The sequence below is a fragment of the Alosa alosa genome, chromosome 8 (assembly GCF_017589495.1).
Source record: "Alosa alosa isolate M-15738 ecotype Scorff River chromosome 8, AALO_Geno_1.1, whole genome shotgun sequence".
NCBI lineage: Eukaryota > Metazoa > Chordata > Actinopteri > Clupeiformes > Clupeidae > Alosa > Alosa alosa.
In genome coordinates this window covers 28511812-28531393 of record NC_063196.1, presented here as the reverse complement: position 1 = coordinate 28531393, position 19582 = coordinate 28511812, and the positions used below count along the sequence as shown (strand labels likewise).

General features: G+C 42.4%; 1 protein-coding gene across 1 annotated transcript in view; it reads right to left on the bottom strand.

The window, feature by feature from the left end:
* Nucleotides 1–5658: 5658 nt before the first annotated feature.
* LOC125298836 overlaps nt 5659–19582 on the bottom strand; it is a 53437-nt gene continuing 39513 nt past the window's right edge. Inside the window, exons 11-12 of the mRNA XM_048249705.1 lie at nt 6849–6890; nt 5659–5957 (exon numbers count right to left, since the gene is read on the bottom strand). Of these exons, the coding sequence (XP_048105662.1) occupies nt 5659–5957; nt 6849–6890 (341 nt within the window). The remainder of the gene's footprint in view (nt 5958–6848; nt 6891–19582) is intronic.

The following is a 19582-nucleotide window of genomic DNA, read 5'->3' as shown; positions in this document are numbered from 1 at the left end:
GTTCATGGGGGGCCACACAATAAATTAATTTATGTTACTATACACCAACTGGCCTGTAGGTGGCGGAGACAGTTTTCTGTGAATATCTCGAGAACCGTAGGGCCTAGGAGGTCCACCTTTTTTTTTTGTATGTTGGTCTTAAGGGGCATGTCAACCCATCCCATTACCACTTATTTCATGTATAAAAGCGCCACCTAGTTAAAAAATTAAAAAAGCATAAAATTAGGTGTTTTCATCTCAATATCTCTGGCTGACAAGGTCAAAACTGCACAAAATTAAAAGTGTAGGATCATTATGACACCCTCTGAATGCATGCCAAGTTTTGTGTACTTTCGTTCATGGGGGCCTTACAATAAAATAATTTATGTGTACATTTAGTGGCGTACACCAACAAGGATTCCCGGACACTGAAAGACCGGGGTACACAAAACTTGGTGAGCATGTACCCCATATGGATAGCATGGAACCGTCATTTTCGTTTTCATCTGCAGCCCCGGCTGGACTGGACCCCGAAAAGGGTAGGGCAGAACACAGTTCTCTGTGAATCTTTTTATGGTATGTTGGTCTCAAGGGCCCACATAAACCTGGCTCATAATCACTCATTTGTGATTCCCCGGTAAAAAAAATGAAAATCAGTAGGATTAAAAGAAAGCCAAAATAAATATTCATCATCATCATCATGGCTGCATTTTCAGTATTGGCGAAGTAATGTCGCTTGTCCACTAGATGGCGCACGTTGCAGTGAGGCGTAATTTTGTTGGAAGTTAAAAGGGTTGGAAAAACAATGGGCGCTTCATACCATACAAGGACTGTAATTTACCGCGCGAACATCTAATAAGGATAGGGCGATGTTCACATGAAGTGTAATTCCCATTTCTTCTTGAAGCGAAATAAATCTGAGGATGTTTATCGGACATGCTTGGTTTTACTGCAGGTACGTTAATCTTGTAATATCAATAGGCCTAAGGACCTAGGTAATGTTACCGTTAAGCGTTGGTTGAGTGATGGAGGCATTTGATTTATTGCATTTGTAGAAAACTATAAATGCGGTTATACCAAGCAAATGTATAGCAGCACTGTTTGTATCTTTTCGACTGTCATTTATTGCGTGCTACAAAAATCATTCTGTGCAATGGAAGATTTACCAACGTTACACGGGTCTGATGCAGTTTTGCCTATACATGCGAGACTGAGACGCCTGTTTATTTTGTTTTAAGTGCGTGCAGGGTGTGAGAGGGGAATCGATGTGCTTTGATTACAGCTTGGTAGTTGTAGTCTGTGAAATTAAAAGCACGCGTTATTGTGTGAAGTATCAAACAATGACACCTTCATTTCATTATGGCTGTTTTAGCAAAACACCTTAAGCTACTGTGTAGTAGGTCCCATTTAGAAGTGGCTACTTCATTTATGCTTTCATTGACTCATGGAGCTCGCGTGAATGTTATTACAACTTTTTTACACGATATGACAGTTTAAGTCCAGCTTGATACTGTAAGGCGTAGCCATTGGTTTCAAAGGAGATTTTATTTGTGTATTAGCCAGCATAGCCTATTGACAATTTATGTTGTCAATAGGCCTACCTTATAATCCTACCTGTAGCTTAGGGAAGCTAACAACTTTCTATTAGGATCTAGTTTGTTAGTTACCGTTTTGTCATAACTCCCTGATGCATTTTTGCATTTAGAATAGCCAGAGCCTAGTATATCTCAATCGGAAAATTAAACAATATCGGTGCCTATGGACTGGCTGGGTGAACCCAGCCTGATCTGCCCGCCATTTATTTTTTGATTTCTTAAAAGATTGAGCTTGGTCTGATGAAAGCCAGACTAGCCATGATCTTGTTATTGTTATTTCAGATGCTGAGGGAGAGCACACCTTAGTGAGTGAAAAATTCATATTCTTTTTGTTCCACAGAAATAGTCCTTCTGTATGGCACTGGGTTTAATGTGTAGTGAGAAATGTGCAGGTACGTTTGACACAGATCTATGTGATGGATAATCTGACACATTGTTTCCACAGAGTCAAAGCAGGACCAGTGCCACAGCTCTCCAGTCTGTTCCAGCAGTAAACTCCTCAGCTAATGTAAGCTAATGACACACTGGCATCACTCATGTCCATCTGAGGCACAGAATGGATGCAGCCGTTACGTCTGGATTACTTGTTAGATAATTGTAGCCTGCCCACGCCCATCTAGCTCTTCACTTTGTGAATGAGTTTGGTTTAGCAGGAAAAGATAATTTTGGCCATTGAAGAATACTGTATTCTATAGGTTTACTTGTCATACTTCCTGTTAGATATGCCATTGACACAGTGTCAGATAAAGTATATGGTAGGAGCAGGCTTCACTCAGTTTGAGAGTGCTTGGCCAAACTTAAATGTTAACTCAGAAAAAAGGGACCGCACTTTGCATATATGTGTTTTATTGCACAGACGCGTTTCGGCTTAGCGCCTTCCTCAGTGTGCTCTGCAATAAAACACATATATGCAAAGTGCGGTCCCTTTTTTTCTGAATTGACACAGTGTCCTCATAACAAATTCCTCTTTCTCTGCCTCTCTCTGTTTTCTGTACAGGAAGAGGAAGGAGCTGATCTGCACTATGAAGCCTTGCAGCACCTCAACCCAACTCCAGCTGGGCCTTCTGCAGTGAGTCACTACTCATCAAGTTTGTTTATCCTCATGTTCATACTCCTCAGTGTGGGGTGAGATATTTGTTTGTTTGTGTGTTTGTTTGTTTGTTTGTTTGTGTATAGAAGCAGTCTGAGCACACTGTGACCTACAGCACCATCATGCAGTTATCAGGTGGTGAGGACCAGAGCAGCAGACCTGTGGACCCCAATGCTGTTTATGCCACTGTTCAGAAGAAGGATAACACACAGAATTAACACACACAATACATGCACACACATACACACACACATACACTCACACACGCACAAACAAACACACACACACACACACACACACACACACACACACACACACACACACACACACACACACACACACACACACACACACACACACACACACACACACACACAACCCATAGGCTACTCAAAATGTCAGTGTCACTGATAAGGTTTCCTTTTGTCCTTTTTCCTTTAAAGATACATGCCTTAAAATATACAGACGACATACCAGACCTCTGTAGAAATGTGTCATATTGTTAACTGTGAAGATACTAATTAGATATTAGAAAGGCATCTACAGTAACTCATATCCTTCATGTGCTGTATATCATATCCTTCATGTGCAGTATATTGTATCCTACATGTAACTTATCATATTCTACATGTGTAATTTATATCATATCCTTCATGCTGCATTTCATATTCTACATGTGCCGTAGGTCATGCACATGCATACTGTATGCATATCATAGACATGTTTCTATGAGTTTGACTTTGAATCCTCAACTCTCTTTTTAATTTGAAGCCCTTTTAGATCAGCATTATATTTCTAATAAACACACTGTATATAAACAATTAGCTATTGTGTTTCGCTGTGTTTTAAACAACTTTGAAATAAAGCCATTTCATAATAATACATTACAGTAATACAGTCTTTCTTCCAACCAGCTATGATGTATGTATATATATTATGGCAGGCCGTTTAGGAAATTAATGTCAATATATGTGACCCTGCAAGGCGAAACCAGTCGTTTTGCGCACAGTGCTATTTTGAGAAAATCCACGATAAACAAACGTACAGGTTAAAATGTCGAATTTCACGTTTTCGCAAAATTCGACAATACAGTCTACAATAACAAATTTCACGGATAAACATACGTTTTGACTGTTAAACTCTGACTTTATTTAGGTGAAGATTAAACACATTATATAGTCATTCCATTTGTCCACGCTGCTATAAGGTTTTACAGTAGAGCTAAAATTTACTCATTAAGCTACTCGTTACTCAATCAGTGTCAGCTCTGTACACAGCTCTCTACACTCTCTCTTCGGCAGATGTAACCGAATATGAATGTGAAAGACTTGCCTTTCAGGGCATGAACGGTCAAAAGCCTGAATTTTTAGAAATATCCTGGCGTCATTTTACAGACCAGGAGACGTTTTCCATTGACGTAGCGCATTTTAAAAGTAGGCCTACACAATCTGTGTAGCCTACACATAACTTCTTCTCCCCGAAATACTAGCCTGGCTAACGTCAGACCACATCTCATTGAGATGGGGTCTGGGAACTAGACATTCATTTTCTCGTATTTGAAACGTGGTTTACGAATGCCCAGAGCCATTTATTGGGCGCTCCGAATGTCTATCAAATGCGTCTGTACATAGCACATAACGGCTTCGGTGTGTCGTCATTGTCTTGCTGCCCTCCCTCCGTTCAGTGATTGGTTCCTTCGTTGAGGTGAAAACGAAGTCCATAGAATCCAGGCTGCCTAGCAGCGTGAATTAAAATCGCGCGTGGGAAAACCCAGGCTACCGAAATACATCAATTATATTCTATAGTGACACCTTATGACCGTCCCAGGTATTAACTAGGGGGCAGAAAAAGACACCTCACTCGGTTGATGAAACTGGACATAGTCAGTCATCCGCTTCAAAGTCATGCTACCGTAAGGCTAATAATAACTGTGTCCTCACACTAGTTCCGTGTCATAGTGTAGTTCCATGTCAAATCAGCCTAGAAAATCGCTACATTTGATTTTCCGTTGGTCTTATTACACTTTCTAGCTCGAGAGGAGACCAGTTTTAAATAGGAAAATTACCGGAAATCTTAGTCACTTTTAAACGTGATGCTAGCAGGTGAGATGCTAATGGACTGCTTCGATTCAATGATCTATGCTAGGCTGGAGCTAAAAGTGGTATCGCCAGACTCGGCTGGATGAACTGGAGAAAGGTAAAAATCAATTGTTTAACTCAAGGGGAGGTGGAAAATGAGTGCAATTCCCCAAATGGTGGAATATCCCTTTAACTGTACATGCACCGAACCATGAATATGCCACCAAAAAAAAATTAAATAGCCTAATAATAACTCCACGTGGGTATCAAACCACTAGCCTCCTAAATGAAACTGCTTGCATGATAACATTCATCTACCTGCTTGCGCCAGGAACCAGCTGACAGTGTGTTCAGAATCTTTCCTTAGATATTGCAACCTGTGCCTGTGTCTATATATTGATAAGAAACCTACTATGGAGAACATTGAGATAAACTGGAGCATCATCTTCAAATTGATGTCCACCCACTTGGTAATGTGGAGAGAACAGTTCTGGAACAGACTCAGGGCCAGATGTACGTACATTTGCGAACGTAGCGTTATCAGCGTCATGGACACACCGCAGATTGTGAACGCTGTCAGACCCAAGTTTCCGTCTTATTTATCAATCTTTTAATCTTTAGTGTAAACTGCGCATCATGAAATAATACCATACATACATGATAAGATGTAAACAAGCAGGGAGATAATGAAGATCAGTAGTTCTTGTCATGAGCCCTCTCACTCCACCGGGTTACCACCTTAATTGGTTTCCATTATCTTCCACTCTGCTCACCACTCTCTCTACTCAGCCTAACTAGCTCCACCTGTCCCTGCTCTGCTCTAATTACTCTGCCAGCTGCGCTGCATTACCCACTAACCTCTCCCAGTATTTAAAGCCCTGTCTTTCAGCTCTCCTTGTCAGATCGTCTGCAAAGCTCACACCTGGAACCTGTTTGCTCGCGCTTTTGGCTGACTCTTGTTTTGTAACCCCGGACCTGCCTGAATCTTGGCTACTCTTCTGCCCCAGAAAACCATACCTGCTTTCTGCCGTAACGACCCCTGACTACTCTTCGATCCCGGTAACTCTGAGCAGCCTTCTGCCTTGCTACTACGAATTTGGATTTCCCTTAAACGGTACTTCTGCCTCGTTTCATCTGCCCTGTTGTGTCTGTGTTCCCCCCCCCCCAGGACTTCCGGACCACCCACCACCGGCGTCATAGGATGCATCGCCGCCACTGGGGGACACAGACACAGCACATTGGACGGAACCCCTGGAACCCCTGTAATCCCTGTTATTCCTGGTAACCCCTGGAGCCTTCACTCACTCCCTACTTCCCTTTTCCCTTAAGTTTAATAAACTTTCTGGTGTGACTCAATTGTGGTCCTCTGGTCGTCTGTCTGAACCGTGACAGTTCTACTCAAACTACTTGTGCACGAAGGCTATGGAAGATTGGTCAAATCTAGCAAGTAGGAAAGTTTAAGTGAATGACGTGAAAGTGAAAGTAAGACATTCGAAAGGCCAACGAAAGTAAAGGTTGCTTTTGGTAGTACAAATACTTTCACCACAAACTGGTGCTCTAAATAGCGATTCTGTTGTCTTTGAAAGGTTCTCTTATTGATGCATTGAACTGCAATTTGGATTAACACCTGCTTTTACAAGGCGGAAGTATTTAGGTGCAGAATAGACGTGCACTTTCAGGAGCAGTCTTTGTACATACCGCGGAATACATAACTAGGCGCTCTTTACTCTTCCCCTCCCATCTTTTTACGCTAAACTCCAACTTTCGCCTGGATCCTCCCATGAATGCATATGCATGACATGACAAACGCAATCTGCCACTTTCAGCTCCCACAACAGGCAGTTTGCGCTTTTACATCATTGTGGCCTGTTTGTACATACCTCGCAATGGTTTTACACACACATTGCGAAACAAATACGCCTGAAGTGGGCGCAAAAGCGTTAGTACATCTGGCCCTCAGTCTCTCAGATCTGTTCTTGGCGTTTTCAGGTTTTATCTTCCCATGTCCAAACAATTCTACAGTATGTCCAGTACTGCGATAAAGCCATGTAGTAGAGGAGCAGTTTGGATAAAGCACATTAGCACAGGGTAGAGTAGCTGTCCCACCTGCACTGGAGAACACAGTGGGGCTGTTTCCTCCTTGAACACCTAACGAATAGACAGACAGAGTTGACACTGATAAAGTAGTCATAGATATTCTATCTGTCTGATCTCATTTCTGTGCTTTAGGGACACAGGACTGAGAAATCTACACTTTCAGTCACATGCCTTTTCATTCATACTGTGTGATTCAGAATGACAACACACCATCACTCGTTCTCTCTCCCCACAAAACACACTGGTGTATTCTGACAATGATGCCACATTTTAAAACCACTGCAGAACCATCACTGATCAGTTTCACTGATTGCAGAACAGCTAAGGGGGGTTTTAGGCATTAAGCACAACTTCGCTGTTCTATAATCAGTGCAACCTACGGCCTCTTATTGCTTAAGTAACTCACCCATGTGGACCTGACTTGGGCAGATCAGCAACAGCAACAGAGCACAGGGGATGGACGCCATCTTCTTCTCCTTTATCCTCCCTTTTTCTCTCCTCTTCTCTTTCACTTTCCTCTCTTCTCCTTTCCTCTTTGTCTGAGTGTGTGTGTGTGGAGTGCGCCACTGAAGTAAATGCTCATAGTCCGTCTCTCTCATTTACGTGCATGCTCTATTGTCCGATTTTAATAAACACGTTATGTCTTTATTTAGAAGAGTCTCTTGTTTGTGTCTTAGTTTCACACCTCTAAGCCAGATATACCAGCGGTGGTCAGTCAGGCTCAAAGGCCCTTATGAAAAGGATATGATATCACAGGATCAATTTGAGGCCAAGTCTTAAAATAACCAACATACAGTCAGAACAGGCGCCTCTCTGTGCACGTCTGACCATTTTAAAGGCCACACATTGATGATTCCAATTATTGATAGAACATTGATACAGCCATACAACATATTACAGTAAACATAGAAAGGTAGCTCATACTGTATACATAAAAGCAGTCACGTGTATAGCATATTTGTTAACATTGTTGTTTTGTCAAAATTCTATTTGGGCAATGATGGCGAATAGTAACTAGCTCTGGATTTAATTTGGCAGTGTATGTTTTATAGCCTGTCGGGATGCAAATGTTTGAATCAAAATGGTATGAAAGGCTCTGACTGCAGATGCAAATGCAACACCCCTGCAGGCGCTGGGCATCTGGACTACAGTTACTAGTGAACACATTTTGTAAAATAATACTTTTGCCTTGTTTAAGACTTTATTAGAGGAGGAGCCTGTGCCAGGGAAGCTGCATGTGTGAAGATAATTTTCTTTGACTTTTCAAGTGCTTTTAACACAATCCAGCCCTTCATACTGCGAGACAAATTAGAAGGCATGGGAGTGGATTGCTCCCTGACAACCTGGATTACACACTATACCGACCGAGCGGCCACAGTACTGTACGTCAGGCTTGGGAGCAGGGGCGGACTGGGACCAAAAATCGGCCCTGGCATATTTGGCCGAAGTGGCCCTCAAATCGATCGGGCACATCTAATTTAATACAAAATCTTTGCATTAGGCCTACCCTTAAATATGCATATATTTTCAACTGGAGCACATACGCTCCATATTCAAGTAGGTTATACAAGCAGTTATTAAAGAAGAGTTTCTGCTTGAATTCAAAGTATCATTTCAAATTATTCAATAGGCTACATTTAAACTATAAAATACTCAACTGACTAAATTACCTCGATTGTCGTAGACATTAATCACTGTAGGACAACTGAAACAACACAAAATAAACAGGGCTGATGCTGGAAATATTTTATTCCTGTAGGCTATACTACCTTAATACTACCTACCTTCATTGCTGGTAGCCTACATTTTGGAACAGTATATAGCTATGTTAAGTAATTATCTTTAATGTCTTCCAGTAGCCTATCGTATAGGTTGTATATATAGCTTAGTTGGCTTGTGCATGATGAATATGACTTGATGTTTTGTAGCCTACATTTCCGTCAGTCTACAGTCTTTTAGCCCATCTTTACCATGATAACCCAGACAGAACCCTTTCGACGCTCTGCTTTGAGAGACCAACCACCACTCATGCCATCGATGTGGAATTTTGGGCGTCTGACGGAAACTGATCAAAATCTGACCAATAATTAACATCGATTTGACACTCTTTTGCTGTCCGGGTTTGCAAATCATTCATTTTGTCAGACACCAAACAGGACGAGGACCACAAAAGCGTCACGTTCAAAAGTTTATTTAAGGGTTTGGGGGTTAAGGGGGTTTCAGGGGTTCCGGGGTACAGGAGTTCCAAGAGTCTGCGTGTGTGTGTTCCCCCAGTAGCCGAACAGCGATGGCTGGAGCTGGATGATCCGGGAAGTCCTGGGGGAAACACACACACAACAGCAATTGAAACGAAGCAGCAGTACAGTCAAGGACTAGGCGGTATTCGTAGAAGAGGGACGGAAGGCAGGTCAAGATTACCGGGGCTGGAGAACACAGAAGTAGTCGAAATGGTCCGGGATCACAGGCAAAGAGTCAGAGGCGTTTTCCAAAACAGGCAGGTAACTGGTGCTGGTTGCAGACGATCTGACAAGTGTGGACTGAAAAGCAAGGCTTTATATACAGGGCATGATGAGTGGTGAATGCAGTGCAGCTGGTAGGTAAACGAGGGTGAGGCAGAGCAGAGCAGGAACAGGTGGAGGTCATCAGACTTCAATCAGCGCGTGTTACCAGGTAGAGAGAGAGCTCATGACACATTTAGAACATTTAAGTTGCGCTATTTGTTATTATATCACAGCACGGCCTTACTATGTTATCATTACCATATCATTACAATATCGCAATTAATAAGTCATCATAATCATCATCGTCAGCATGACATGTCACACATAGCCTACCTGCTCCACCACAGAGTTCTTATCAAGTAGCCTCAACTAGGCTCCACCACCTGCTCACCACCTGCTCTGTATGCTTGCTTACATCCTCGTTTAAACTCAACGAACTTCAACATGTTGCTGACATATGCTAGCCTACTTGCAATATTGTATTTTTGAAGCTCCTACATTGGTGTTACTTTTGCACTATTGGCACCCGCCGAAATGTTGTGTAGGCAACTTCGATTAACTTTTGAAGCAGAATCCTGGCTCTGCGCCAAAATGCGAGGGGTGCCTGACGTGAGCTGTTATTGGATCAGTCAATATGGAGTGTCAATATGGAAATGTAACCAATGGGCCGCTGATTGCCTATCCTTTGGGCCGATCGTTGGCCAAAATTATTCAATTATACATAGCCCATAGCCTATTCTATCGGCCCAAAAGGTGCGTCGGCCCACCGAGAAAATGCCCGGTATGCCAGGTGGCCAGTCCGCCCATGCATGGGAGCTGTGTGTCTGGGATGGTCAGTAGCAGCACTGGTGCTCCTTAGGGGACTGTTTTGGCTCCTTTCCTGTTCCCTCTATATACGGCCGACTTTAAATACAACTCAGAGTCCTGCCACATCCAGAAATATTCTGACGACACAGATACTGTGGCCTGTGTTAGAAGTGGTCAGGAGCCGGAGCACAGGGACCTAGTGGAGGCTTTTAGGGACTGGTGCAATACAGTAAGTGCTGTCTTCACCTCAACACTGCTAAAACCAAGGAGATGGTGGTGGATTTTAGGAGGAAGAGGCCACCTCAGGTTCACACATACAAATATCTGGGAGTCCACTTTAGAAGTAAGAGGCCACTCTCAGGTTCACACATACAAATATCTGGGAGTCCACTTGGCTGATAAATTGGACTGGGCCCCTAATACAGATGCCCTCTATAGGAAGGGGCAGCGCCGACTGTTCTTTCTGGCGAATGCTGAGGTCTTTTGGTTTGTGTGGGGAGATGTTTTATTACACTGTTAGTGTTAGTGTTCTTTTTAATGCAGCAGTGTGCTGGGGGTGTCCAAGGATGCCAGGCGGCACGATCCACTGAAAATTGTGGTGGAGAGGGATACATTGAGCAGATTGAATGCTATAATGGCCAACAACAAGCACCCCCTCCACAGTCTCCTGGAGGGACAGAGGAGCAGCTACAGAAGTCGGCTACGCTCGTTGAGCTGCAGAACACAATGCTTCAGGAAATCCTTTGTTCCCACCGCGACATTTTGAATTTCCCTCCTGGATGAATAAAGTGCCATCTATCTATCTATCTATAGAAAGGGAGATGGGGAGTGGGTAAGGACAGTTGAGGTAACAGCCTGGATGCACGTTTAGAGGTGATGTAATACTGAAAATGAACATAATAGACGTCATGCTCCTCCAATGTATTTGACTCCATAAGATGCATAATATAAAATATATAAAATATTGTGGTGGTCATCATTATTCTTCTATGATGGGTTCATTACTTCGGATTTGGGAGAATTAGATATTACAAAATATATCAAATGATGCACATTTGGCGTATTTTCATGCTCTTAAGTAAAATACTGGCTCAAATTGTAATTTGAATTTGTTATCACCACGAGTCAGGCCCGTATGGGGATTCGAACCCGGGTCTCCGGTGTGAAAGGTGGAGATGAATCCCGTGTACCACCCTCAGATGTGAATGAACCAAAATGCAGAGAAGTCAGATTCAGAGTTTTTCTTTACTGAATCAGAACAGGCAGGCAAACAGACTTTCTTGTGGGTTGTTGCAATATCACAGGTATAAGGCAATGACCATCAAGTCGAAAGAAAAGGTAGAAAATCTAAAAACAGAGGGCAGTAGACAAAGTCTATTCAAACAGGCCAGCCAAAAATTCAAAGTAAAAAAAAAAACATCAAAGAGGGAGAAATTGATAACTAAAAGTCTTTTTCATGAGTATTCAAAACAGGAGTACACTTACGATACAGGTGGCACACAGGAAAACTCAGCAAAGGCACTAACAAACACATGCTCCTTAAATACTCTGATTCATTAACACTCACAGGTGTAATCACTCAAAAACATGAGCCGAGAAAATCCGGAAATTTCAGAAAATAACAAAAAAAAAGGTGCAAATGAGGACATCTAGTGGCCAAAAGCAGTAACTGCAACTGGAAAGTCCCTGGGACCTGACAGTTATGTCATTTATTAAAGTTATATACATTTATATAAGTGTAGCACCTCATATCACACACAATTCTCACTCCTGACCCCCCTGTGCTCATGGTCCTAAACACCAAACAAATCTGACATCCATCACAACCGTCTGTGTAAGATTTGAGAAAGAAGTTGTAAGGCCTCAAAGGTCACTAGTGGGGTTTATGGGACCATTAACAGATGTGTTTTTATTTTACAAGTAAGCTTGCAAATCAGTTAAAATACTGTAAGCTACCAAATCAGAAGGCTTTTCTTGGAAGTGTACAAAATGATCCCTTTAGGAAAACATGCAAGCTCATGCAAGCAGGACAGTGCATGCATGACAGAAGAATATGTCAGAGAGAAATAATATAGTTTGTTATGAAATGGTGATACACAATGGCTAATTGTTTATATACTGTATACAGTGAGTGTATTCATTAGAAATATAATGCGGATCTATACAAAAAGGCTTAAAATTAGAAAGAGAGTTGAAAAGAGAGTTGAAGATTTGATGCAAAGTCAAACTCAGAGAAACAAGTCTATGATATGGGTGGCATGACGGAAGGAATAACGGGAGCCATTTATCTATCCCAAAAAGGTCATGCATTGACAGAGACTTGCATACTATATAAAAAAATACATTATTTATTGAAATCAAATACATAAAAGACAGACAAGAAGAAAACATTACTGACAAATAAATTAGGCTTGACCACCAGAAGGGGCAGATAGACAGTAACCATCGGCCCTGATCCAATCCGCTAGCCGGGAGAAAGCTACCCAAGTTACCTGGGTAGGAGTAACACCAGGGAAGGGGTTTTGGCACAGACACGGAAGAGGACACCTCAAGAGGCCACACCTGTTACACATTTCACACACATTGCACACACTGCAGAAGTGATAAGTTGCCAAGCACCCATATCACACCATACTATTAAATTGTGCAGAGCTATGACTCCTCTAGTAAAAGGGGAGGAGCTCCAGTGTGAAATTAACCAGCTCTCAGTACAACCCAGGGGGTCAAGAGCGTGCAGATTAGCTTCGGCATGTTAGCATACGCCATTTTCAAATATGGCGCTGCATGGAGCATTTGGAACCAGCTCCATGCACGAAAATTCGTTTTGGGCTTGAGCTCTCATGCGCGTACATGTTGGTGGGCGGTTACCTATCCGGCGGCTACAGCCAAACATTATTCAGTGCGTATTTGAGGAGCTGATGAGAAGACATATATTATGGTTATGCATGTGTAAGGGTGCCTCAGACTGTGGATAATTATTCTGTACACCGCTGTCTTGACGTGTCAACCCTCCCCTGTGAAGAACTATATTCAATAGCAGCCTAGGACGTGGATTGACAGTAAATCAATCAGTGGCTGTAAAGGTTGTTGTGCCGTCCAATGGGGAGTATGGAGAGGGAGGGACTTGGAGAAGGAGCGCGAACGAGTGAGAGAGAAGATGGCAGCCTCCGTGGACTACACACGTTAGACAAAAGTGAAGGTACTCTATCGAGTTGCATTAAGTTAAGTATTACGTAAAGTATCTTTAAGTTCAGTTCAAAGTAGTGTCATTGTGTTCCGGTTGCGGACGAAGGATACCTGGAACGGTTGTGTCACGGAGAAGAACAAGTCTACACTTCAATCAACTTTGCGTTGTTGCCGTTCGGAAAGTGTATGACGTCGTAGTGTGAGGTGGAATTGCCTCACTAGTTATCCTATTGTGAAGTTAAATTAGTTTAGAGAACAAAGTGTTAGTTTCGTCGTCTTTCTAGATCAACGTGGGACGTTTCATCACGTCAGCTTGCAAGAGAAGCCAGCGCTTGTTCGTCAAGCTCACTCTCCCCTCCCTCCCCTCTCACCCCCGCGGCACCAACGGTGTGGTCTGTGAGTATTCCCTGCCACATGAGACTCTCCACCCAGTTACTGGCACGAATAGACGTTCACCCCGTGAACTGGCTAATACTTTTCTTGTGGAACAATTTTAAGTGACCATCCTGTCTGACACTGAGCGAACATTTAACTATAAGTGACAACAGTCGTTGACAGCGGGAATTGAGTCATGCCAAAGCATTGAACTTATTGGGAGGGACTTTTGTGATACTGAATCACGTGTTGTGGTGCTTACAAGTGTATTACAATGTGTTATGTGCTGTTGATGTTATGATGTGTAATTGAAGGGGGTTTACTAAATCTAAATGCCTGTTGAAGGAATTGTTAAGACCTAGTGAATAATGGAACTATAGCCTAAAGGTGAACTAAGAAAGGGGCTTATTTGATTTTGTGTTAATACTGTCATGATTTGGGTTTCATGTAAATTGATAATTGCTTGGTTTGGTTGCCCCTCATTTTCAGTTTGTCAGATTTCAGATTAATACCTCACCAGTGAGTAGGTGTAAGGGTACCAGGTTTTCATAATCAAAAAGGTTTGATTCCAGTTAAAGCAAATGAGAAATTAAAAGTAACTTTGTTGACCATAACTTAAGCGTTCTGGTGTGAGGTTACACATGACAAATAAAGGGAATTATATTGATCTTGTTTCGTTGTTTTTTGTCCAGAACAAAAATAGCCTAAATATGATTAAAGACAATAAATTACACAACAGCGGCATAAAGCCCTAAATTGTCTTGTTATAGCCTACACCATGGGTCTCCAACAAGTTTACCCATCATATCAGCCCCCTTTTGAGCTAGCCAGAGGCTGAAGCAGTAGGCCTATGCTACTACATTTAAACACAATTGTTGCCACGAGGCATTCCAGCCTACGAATTTAATAACAAGTTCATCATGCATAATTAAAAAAGAACTCAACTTAGGCTACACAATAAGGTTTCCATTATAGCACAGCGCACATTCAATGAATGAGGGAAAGCGGCTTCCTTGTCTCGCAATAAACAGCTGGAAATTCTGACACTTTTTCAACTACATAAAACCTCACAGTGAGCCATCAAATACCCCCTATATTTAAGTGCCAGTCTCATCTCAATCAGTCTCAACATTTAGATATATAATAAAACAGTCCTAAAGTAAATTAAATCCCAAGCCAAACCGAAAATCGTCTGCTTTTGATAGCCTTGTATGCCGCTCCAAACGAAACACGCGTCTCACAATAAAACGCACAATGTAAGAAATAAAGGTCTCCCTAGCATACAATCCTGCCCCAAACATACCAGCCTAAGCCTATAGCAAACCCCGGACATAATTTGAGGATTTACGGAAAGTGTGCAATCATACATGGACGCCTGGCGATGCTCTGGCCGTCTGTGCCTCTGACTCCGCTGCCTAATTTGGATGGTAACTCGACAGGTGAGCGCGAAAATTGGATGTTGTGGAAGAGTAAGTAAACTGTTTTTTGCAGAGTCCGCAGACTACATCCTCTTTAAGGGTTACTTTACCTTCTGCAGTGTACAACCCAAAGTAGGCTATTTCCAGACACCACATTTTAGATGAGTTGGGGACGTAATTGTCTGCTCAGGCTGGCCGTTCTGTGCGTTATCTTCCATTTTCGAAACAGGGTGGCTATTGAGGGCTCTGGCTCCAGTCATTATTGTGGCTACTGGCTATTATTGGCTTGATTTGGTCATGGGCCAACGCTAGAATACGTTTAGAGCACCCGCTGAGGTGGCAAACAATAAAATAAAAAACAAACTAATCATAGACTGTAAAAATGCGCTACACATGGCACTAAAAACCGAATAGTTTATTTATAGTTCGACTACAGGTATTTCACATCATGTTCGAATGCATTTGCAGCAGCAGGCAGACTGCTCTTCGTTTGAGCCGCTGTTATCCAATGAAATGAAGTTGCACTCCACGCGCGTTCCCGAGCAACTTTTTCTTCTTCTTGTTACGTGGCAAGCAATGTGTGTATTATCACCACCCTCTTACTGGAGGACGACTCTCTTTTTACAGAATATCCAATAAAAATCGACGTTGGTCCATGCGTCATTTCCAGCTTTGGAACTTGGTGCCTGGTCAGAGCCAACTGGCGCTGGATCCGAGCTCCAGTGTTCAATATGGCGTTGACTATGAATTGGCCGGATTTACTAGCCTAGCCTCCATCATTCATTTGTATGGAGGGCGGGACTTAGTCACTCTCTCCAGTTAATACCTTCATGGTACAACCAGTGGTTGCGCAAGGTAGACAAGCTATACAGGTGATGGAGACTGTGAACAGCTGGGTCTAAAGAGCCCATAAGGAGAACAAGACTACAAGGACTGGCTGGTTGCAGCTGATCTAACTCTAGGAGCCTTGAAGGAAAAGAGAGAGGACACCACATGAATAGGGTCCATTAGCATAAAACTGACTCAAAAATGTGTATGTGTGTTTCACTGTGTGTCCTGGGGATCTCCTGAGAAGCAGAAACAGATGGAGATGTATCAGAAAAGCAACAGAGTGTATCTGCAGTAGCTCAGATTGATGGAGTTGTATCAGTCAGAGAGAGAGAAACATCAGTAGAGTTAATAGCTGCTGTGTCTGCAGTAATCCACTCACCTGATCTCTTCCTGTGGATGAGCACAACTATGATCACAGCCACAAACAGACTAATAGTGGTAGCAACTCTAACAGCCACATGGACACCTGAGAGAGAGAGAGGTAGGGAGTGAGTGAGTGAGTGAGTGAGACAACATGAGTGAGTGAGTGAGTGAATGAATGAGACAACATGAGGTGAGTGAGTGACACACACACACAAAGAGAGTCTTGCCTAAGAAGTGGGGTGATGGGCAGATCTCTGATGAGGCTACAAAACAAAATATCAGTTTTTAGTCCTTCACAGTGTAACATTCTAGTTAAATGCATTCACATTCATGTACAATACATTCATAGTATGTGACTGAAGAACCTTTAAACATACTTATATTATAACTCAATGACAGGTGTGTTATTGTCATTCACCTTTCACTCTGATGGTGTAGTTTGCAGAAGTCTGAACCTTCCCTTCTGCTGTCACTTGGCATCTCCATGTCTTCTGTGTATTAAAATAGTTTGGATCTCTGAGCTCCTCAGTCAGTGTGGTGGAACAGGGAGAGTCTCTGCTGATCTGGAGCCTGTTGGTGTTCTGCAGCTCAGCCCCTCCCTCATCCACCCAACTCAGACGGACATCTCTGTTATCAACTACAGTCTCATTGCCAGCATGCAGGTGGCAGTAGATGGTCACATCACTGCATGCTTCTGCTTCAGTCACTCTTGAGGAAACTGAATAAAGAAATGGTCATGGTCACCACGCGCAGCGAAGCGGCGGTCATATAGGTTTAGTCAGATTTTTTTTTTTTTTTTTCAAATTTCCATCAAGGATTCCCGGACACTGAAAGATCGGGTAGATCCCTTGATGGGCATGTAACCCCATATGGATAGCATGGAACCATCGTTTTTCGTTTTGATCTGTAGCCCCCCCGCTGGACTGCACCCCCCGAAAGGAGGGTAGGGCAGACACAGTTTTCTGTGAATATCTCGAGAACCGTAAGTTTTAGGAGGACCATTTTTTTTGTATGTTGATCTCAAGGGGCCATGTCAACCCATTCCATAACCACTCATTTCATGTATAGCGCCACTTAGTTAAACACAAAAAAGTAAAAATGAGGTGTTGTAATCGCAGGTATCTGTGACCTAACATAGTCAAAACTGCACGAAATTGGAAGTGTAGGATCATTATGACACCCTCTGAATGCACGCCAAGTTTCGTGGAAATCCGTTGATGGGGGGGCCACACAATAAATTCATTTATGTTACTATACACCAACTGGCCTGTAGGTGGCCGGAGACAGTTTTCTGTGAATATCTCGAGAATCGTAGGGCCTAGGAGGACCACCTTTTTTTGTATGTTGGGTCTTATGGGGCCATGTCAACCCATCCCATTACCACTTATTTCATGTATAGCGCCACCTAGTTAAAAATTAAAAAGCAAAAAATTAGGTGTTTTCATCACAATATCTCTGGCTGACATGGTCAAAACTGCACGAAATTGAAAGTGTAGGATCATTATGACACCCTCCGAATGCATGCCAAGTTTCGTGAACTTTCGTTCATGGGGGGCCTTACAATAAAATATTTTATGTGTACATTTAGTGACTGTACCCCAACAGAGTTTTCTGTGAATATTTTGAGAACCGTAGGGCCTAGGATGACCAATTTTTTCCGTATGTTTGCCTCCAGGGGTCATGTTAACCCATTCAATATGCACACATGTGCATAAACAGATACACACGCACACACATACATTAACAGTAATCATACGTATGACACATACTCACACAGTAGACATATGTACGCATGCATGCACATGCACAAACACAGGCACATACGCAGGCACACACACAAGCACGCACACACACACACACACACATAAACATAAACATGTACACGCACACATGCACACAATTCAAGAATTTCTCCGAATTATGAACAGGCAAGATGGCATTGTATAAAATGAATTTTACATGTGAAATCTATGAACTAATCATGTTTTGGTACTTGTTGTCTAGCAGATACCAGTGAGAATTAAGTGTGGATAATGCAATTTAGTGAGACAGTTAGAATCATATATGCCTTTCAGCGTGATTTATTTTTGTGGAAAAAATGTGCTGGACTGGGCGGCGGTCATATTTTGTACCGCTCTGCGGTAAATCTAGTTATGAACGTGTCTGTGATTAAGAAAAAGTTTGCTACATAGACCCTGCATCGAAGTATCTTTGGGCCGTTTGGTCTTTATATATATGACTGTGACGAGTGACAGGACGCAGAGCGAGATTGGGTGGAACTGGTAAATGGCCATGAGTCGGATTTGAAGGTGTGTCCCTGTGGACACCTGGACTTCAATGTGAGTCTGAACAGAAAATGTAACACTGTGTGAGTGTGCATGCACAGAGTAGTGAAGTGTGTAAGACTGATAAGAAATTAATTGAAAGAGCTTGACACATTCTGCATATATTTTCACACTTCAGTCTTATTAATCGGTTGTGTTTTGCTCAGTGACCTGAGAATATAGGCTATCTGGTTGTATAGACTATATTATAGATATATATTGTAGACTACTTACTGTTAAGAACTGATAGATAAACTCCATTATACATCTGATCTATCCATGCACGTCGGCTGTCTTTTCGCAGGCAGCCACTCAAGGATGTAGTGTCCAGCGTCCTCAGTGGTCACATCAGTGATGTGGAGAGAGCCGTCAGAGAGCAAACTCAGTCTCCCAGCTCTGTCTGATATGATCCTTCCATGATAGGAGGTCAATGTAACACGAGATCCAAATCTGCTATAATACCATCCAGTTTGTATTACGGGACAAAAATCTGAACAGGGTAGAGTGGCATTCTCACCCACACTGGAGAAAACAGAGTTGATGTTTCCTTGGACACCTAAATGATAAATTAAATGACATCAGTGAAAGCTAATACTGATATTTAGATATGCATAATTGTTTTCAAAATAGATACACTACAGTTCTTTCATACAAGCCAGGATAACATATCATATCCCAATGCTCCACAAACATAACAGGTAAGAATCAAGGGGGGTATAAATGATGCACTAGACTAGACTGTAAAATCAGTGTCATTAGAATCAGTATGTTGAATAATTATTGAACTATTGAATTACGTGCAATAGTGTATATTTGAATGACACACAACACACCAGGCAATTAGCTAATATCGCTAATACTGTAAGCATTGTGTTGAACCGTGTGGCTCAGCCCTGCACTCGTACAGACTCAAACCCGCAAACAGCAGCACCTCAGAT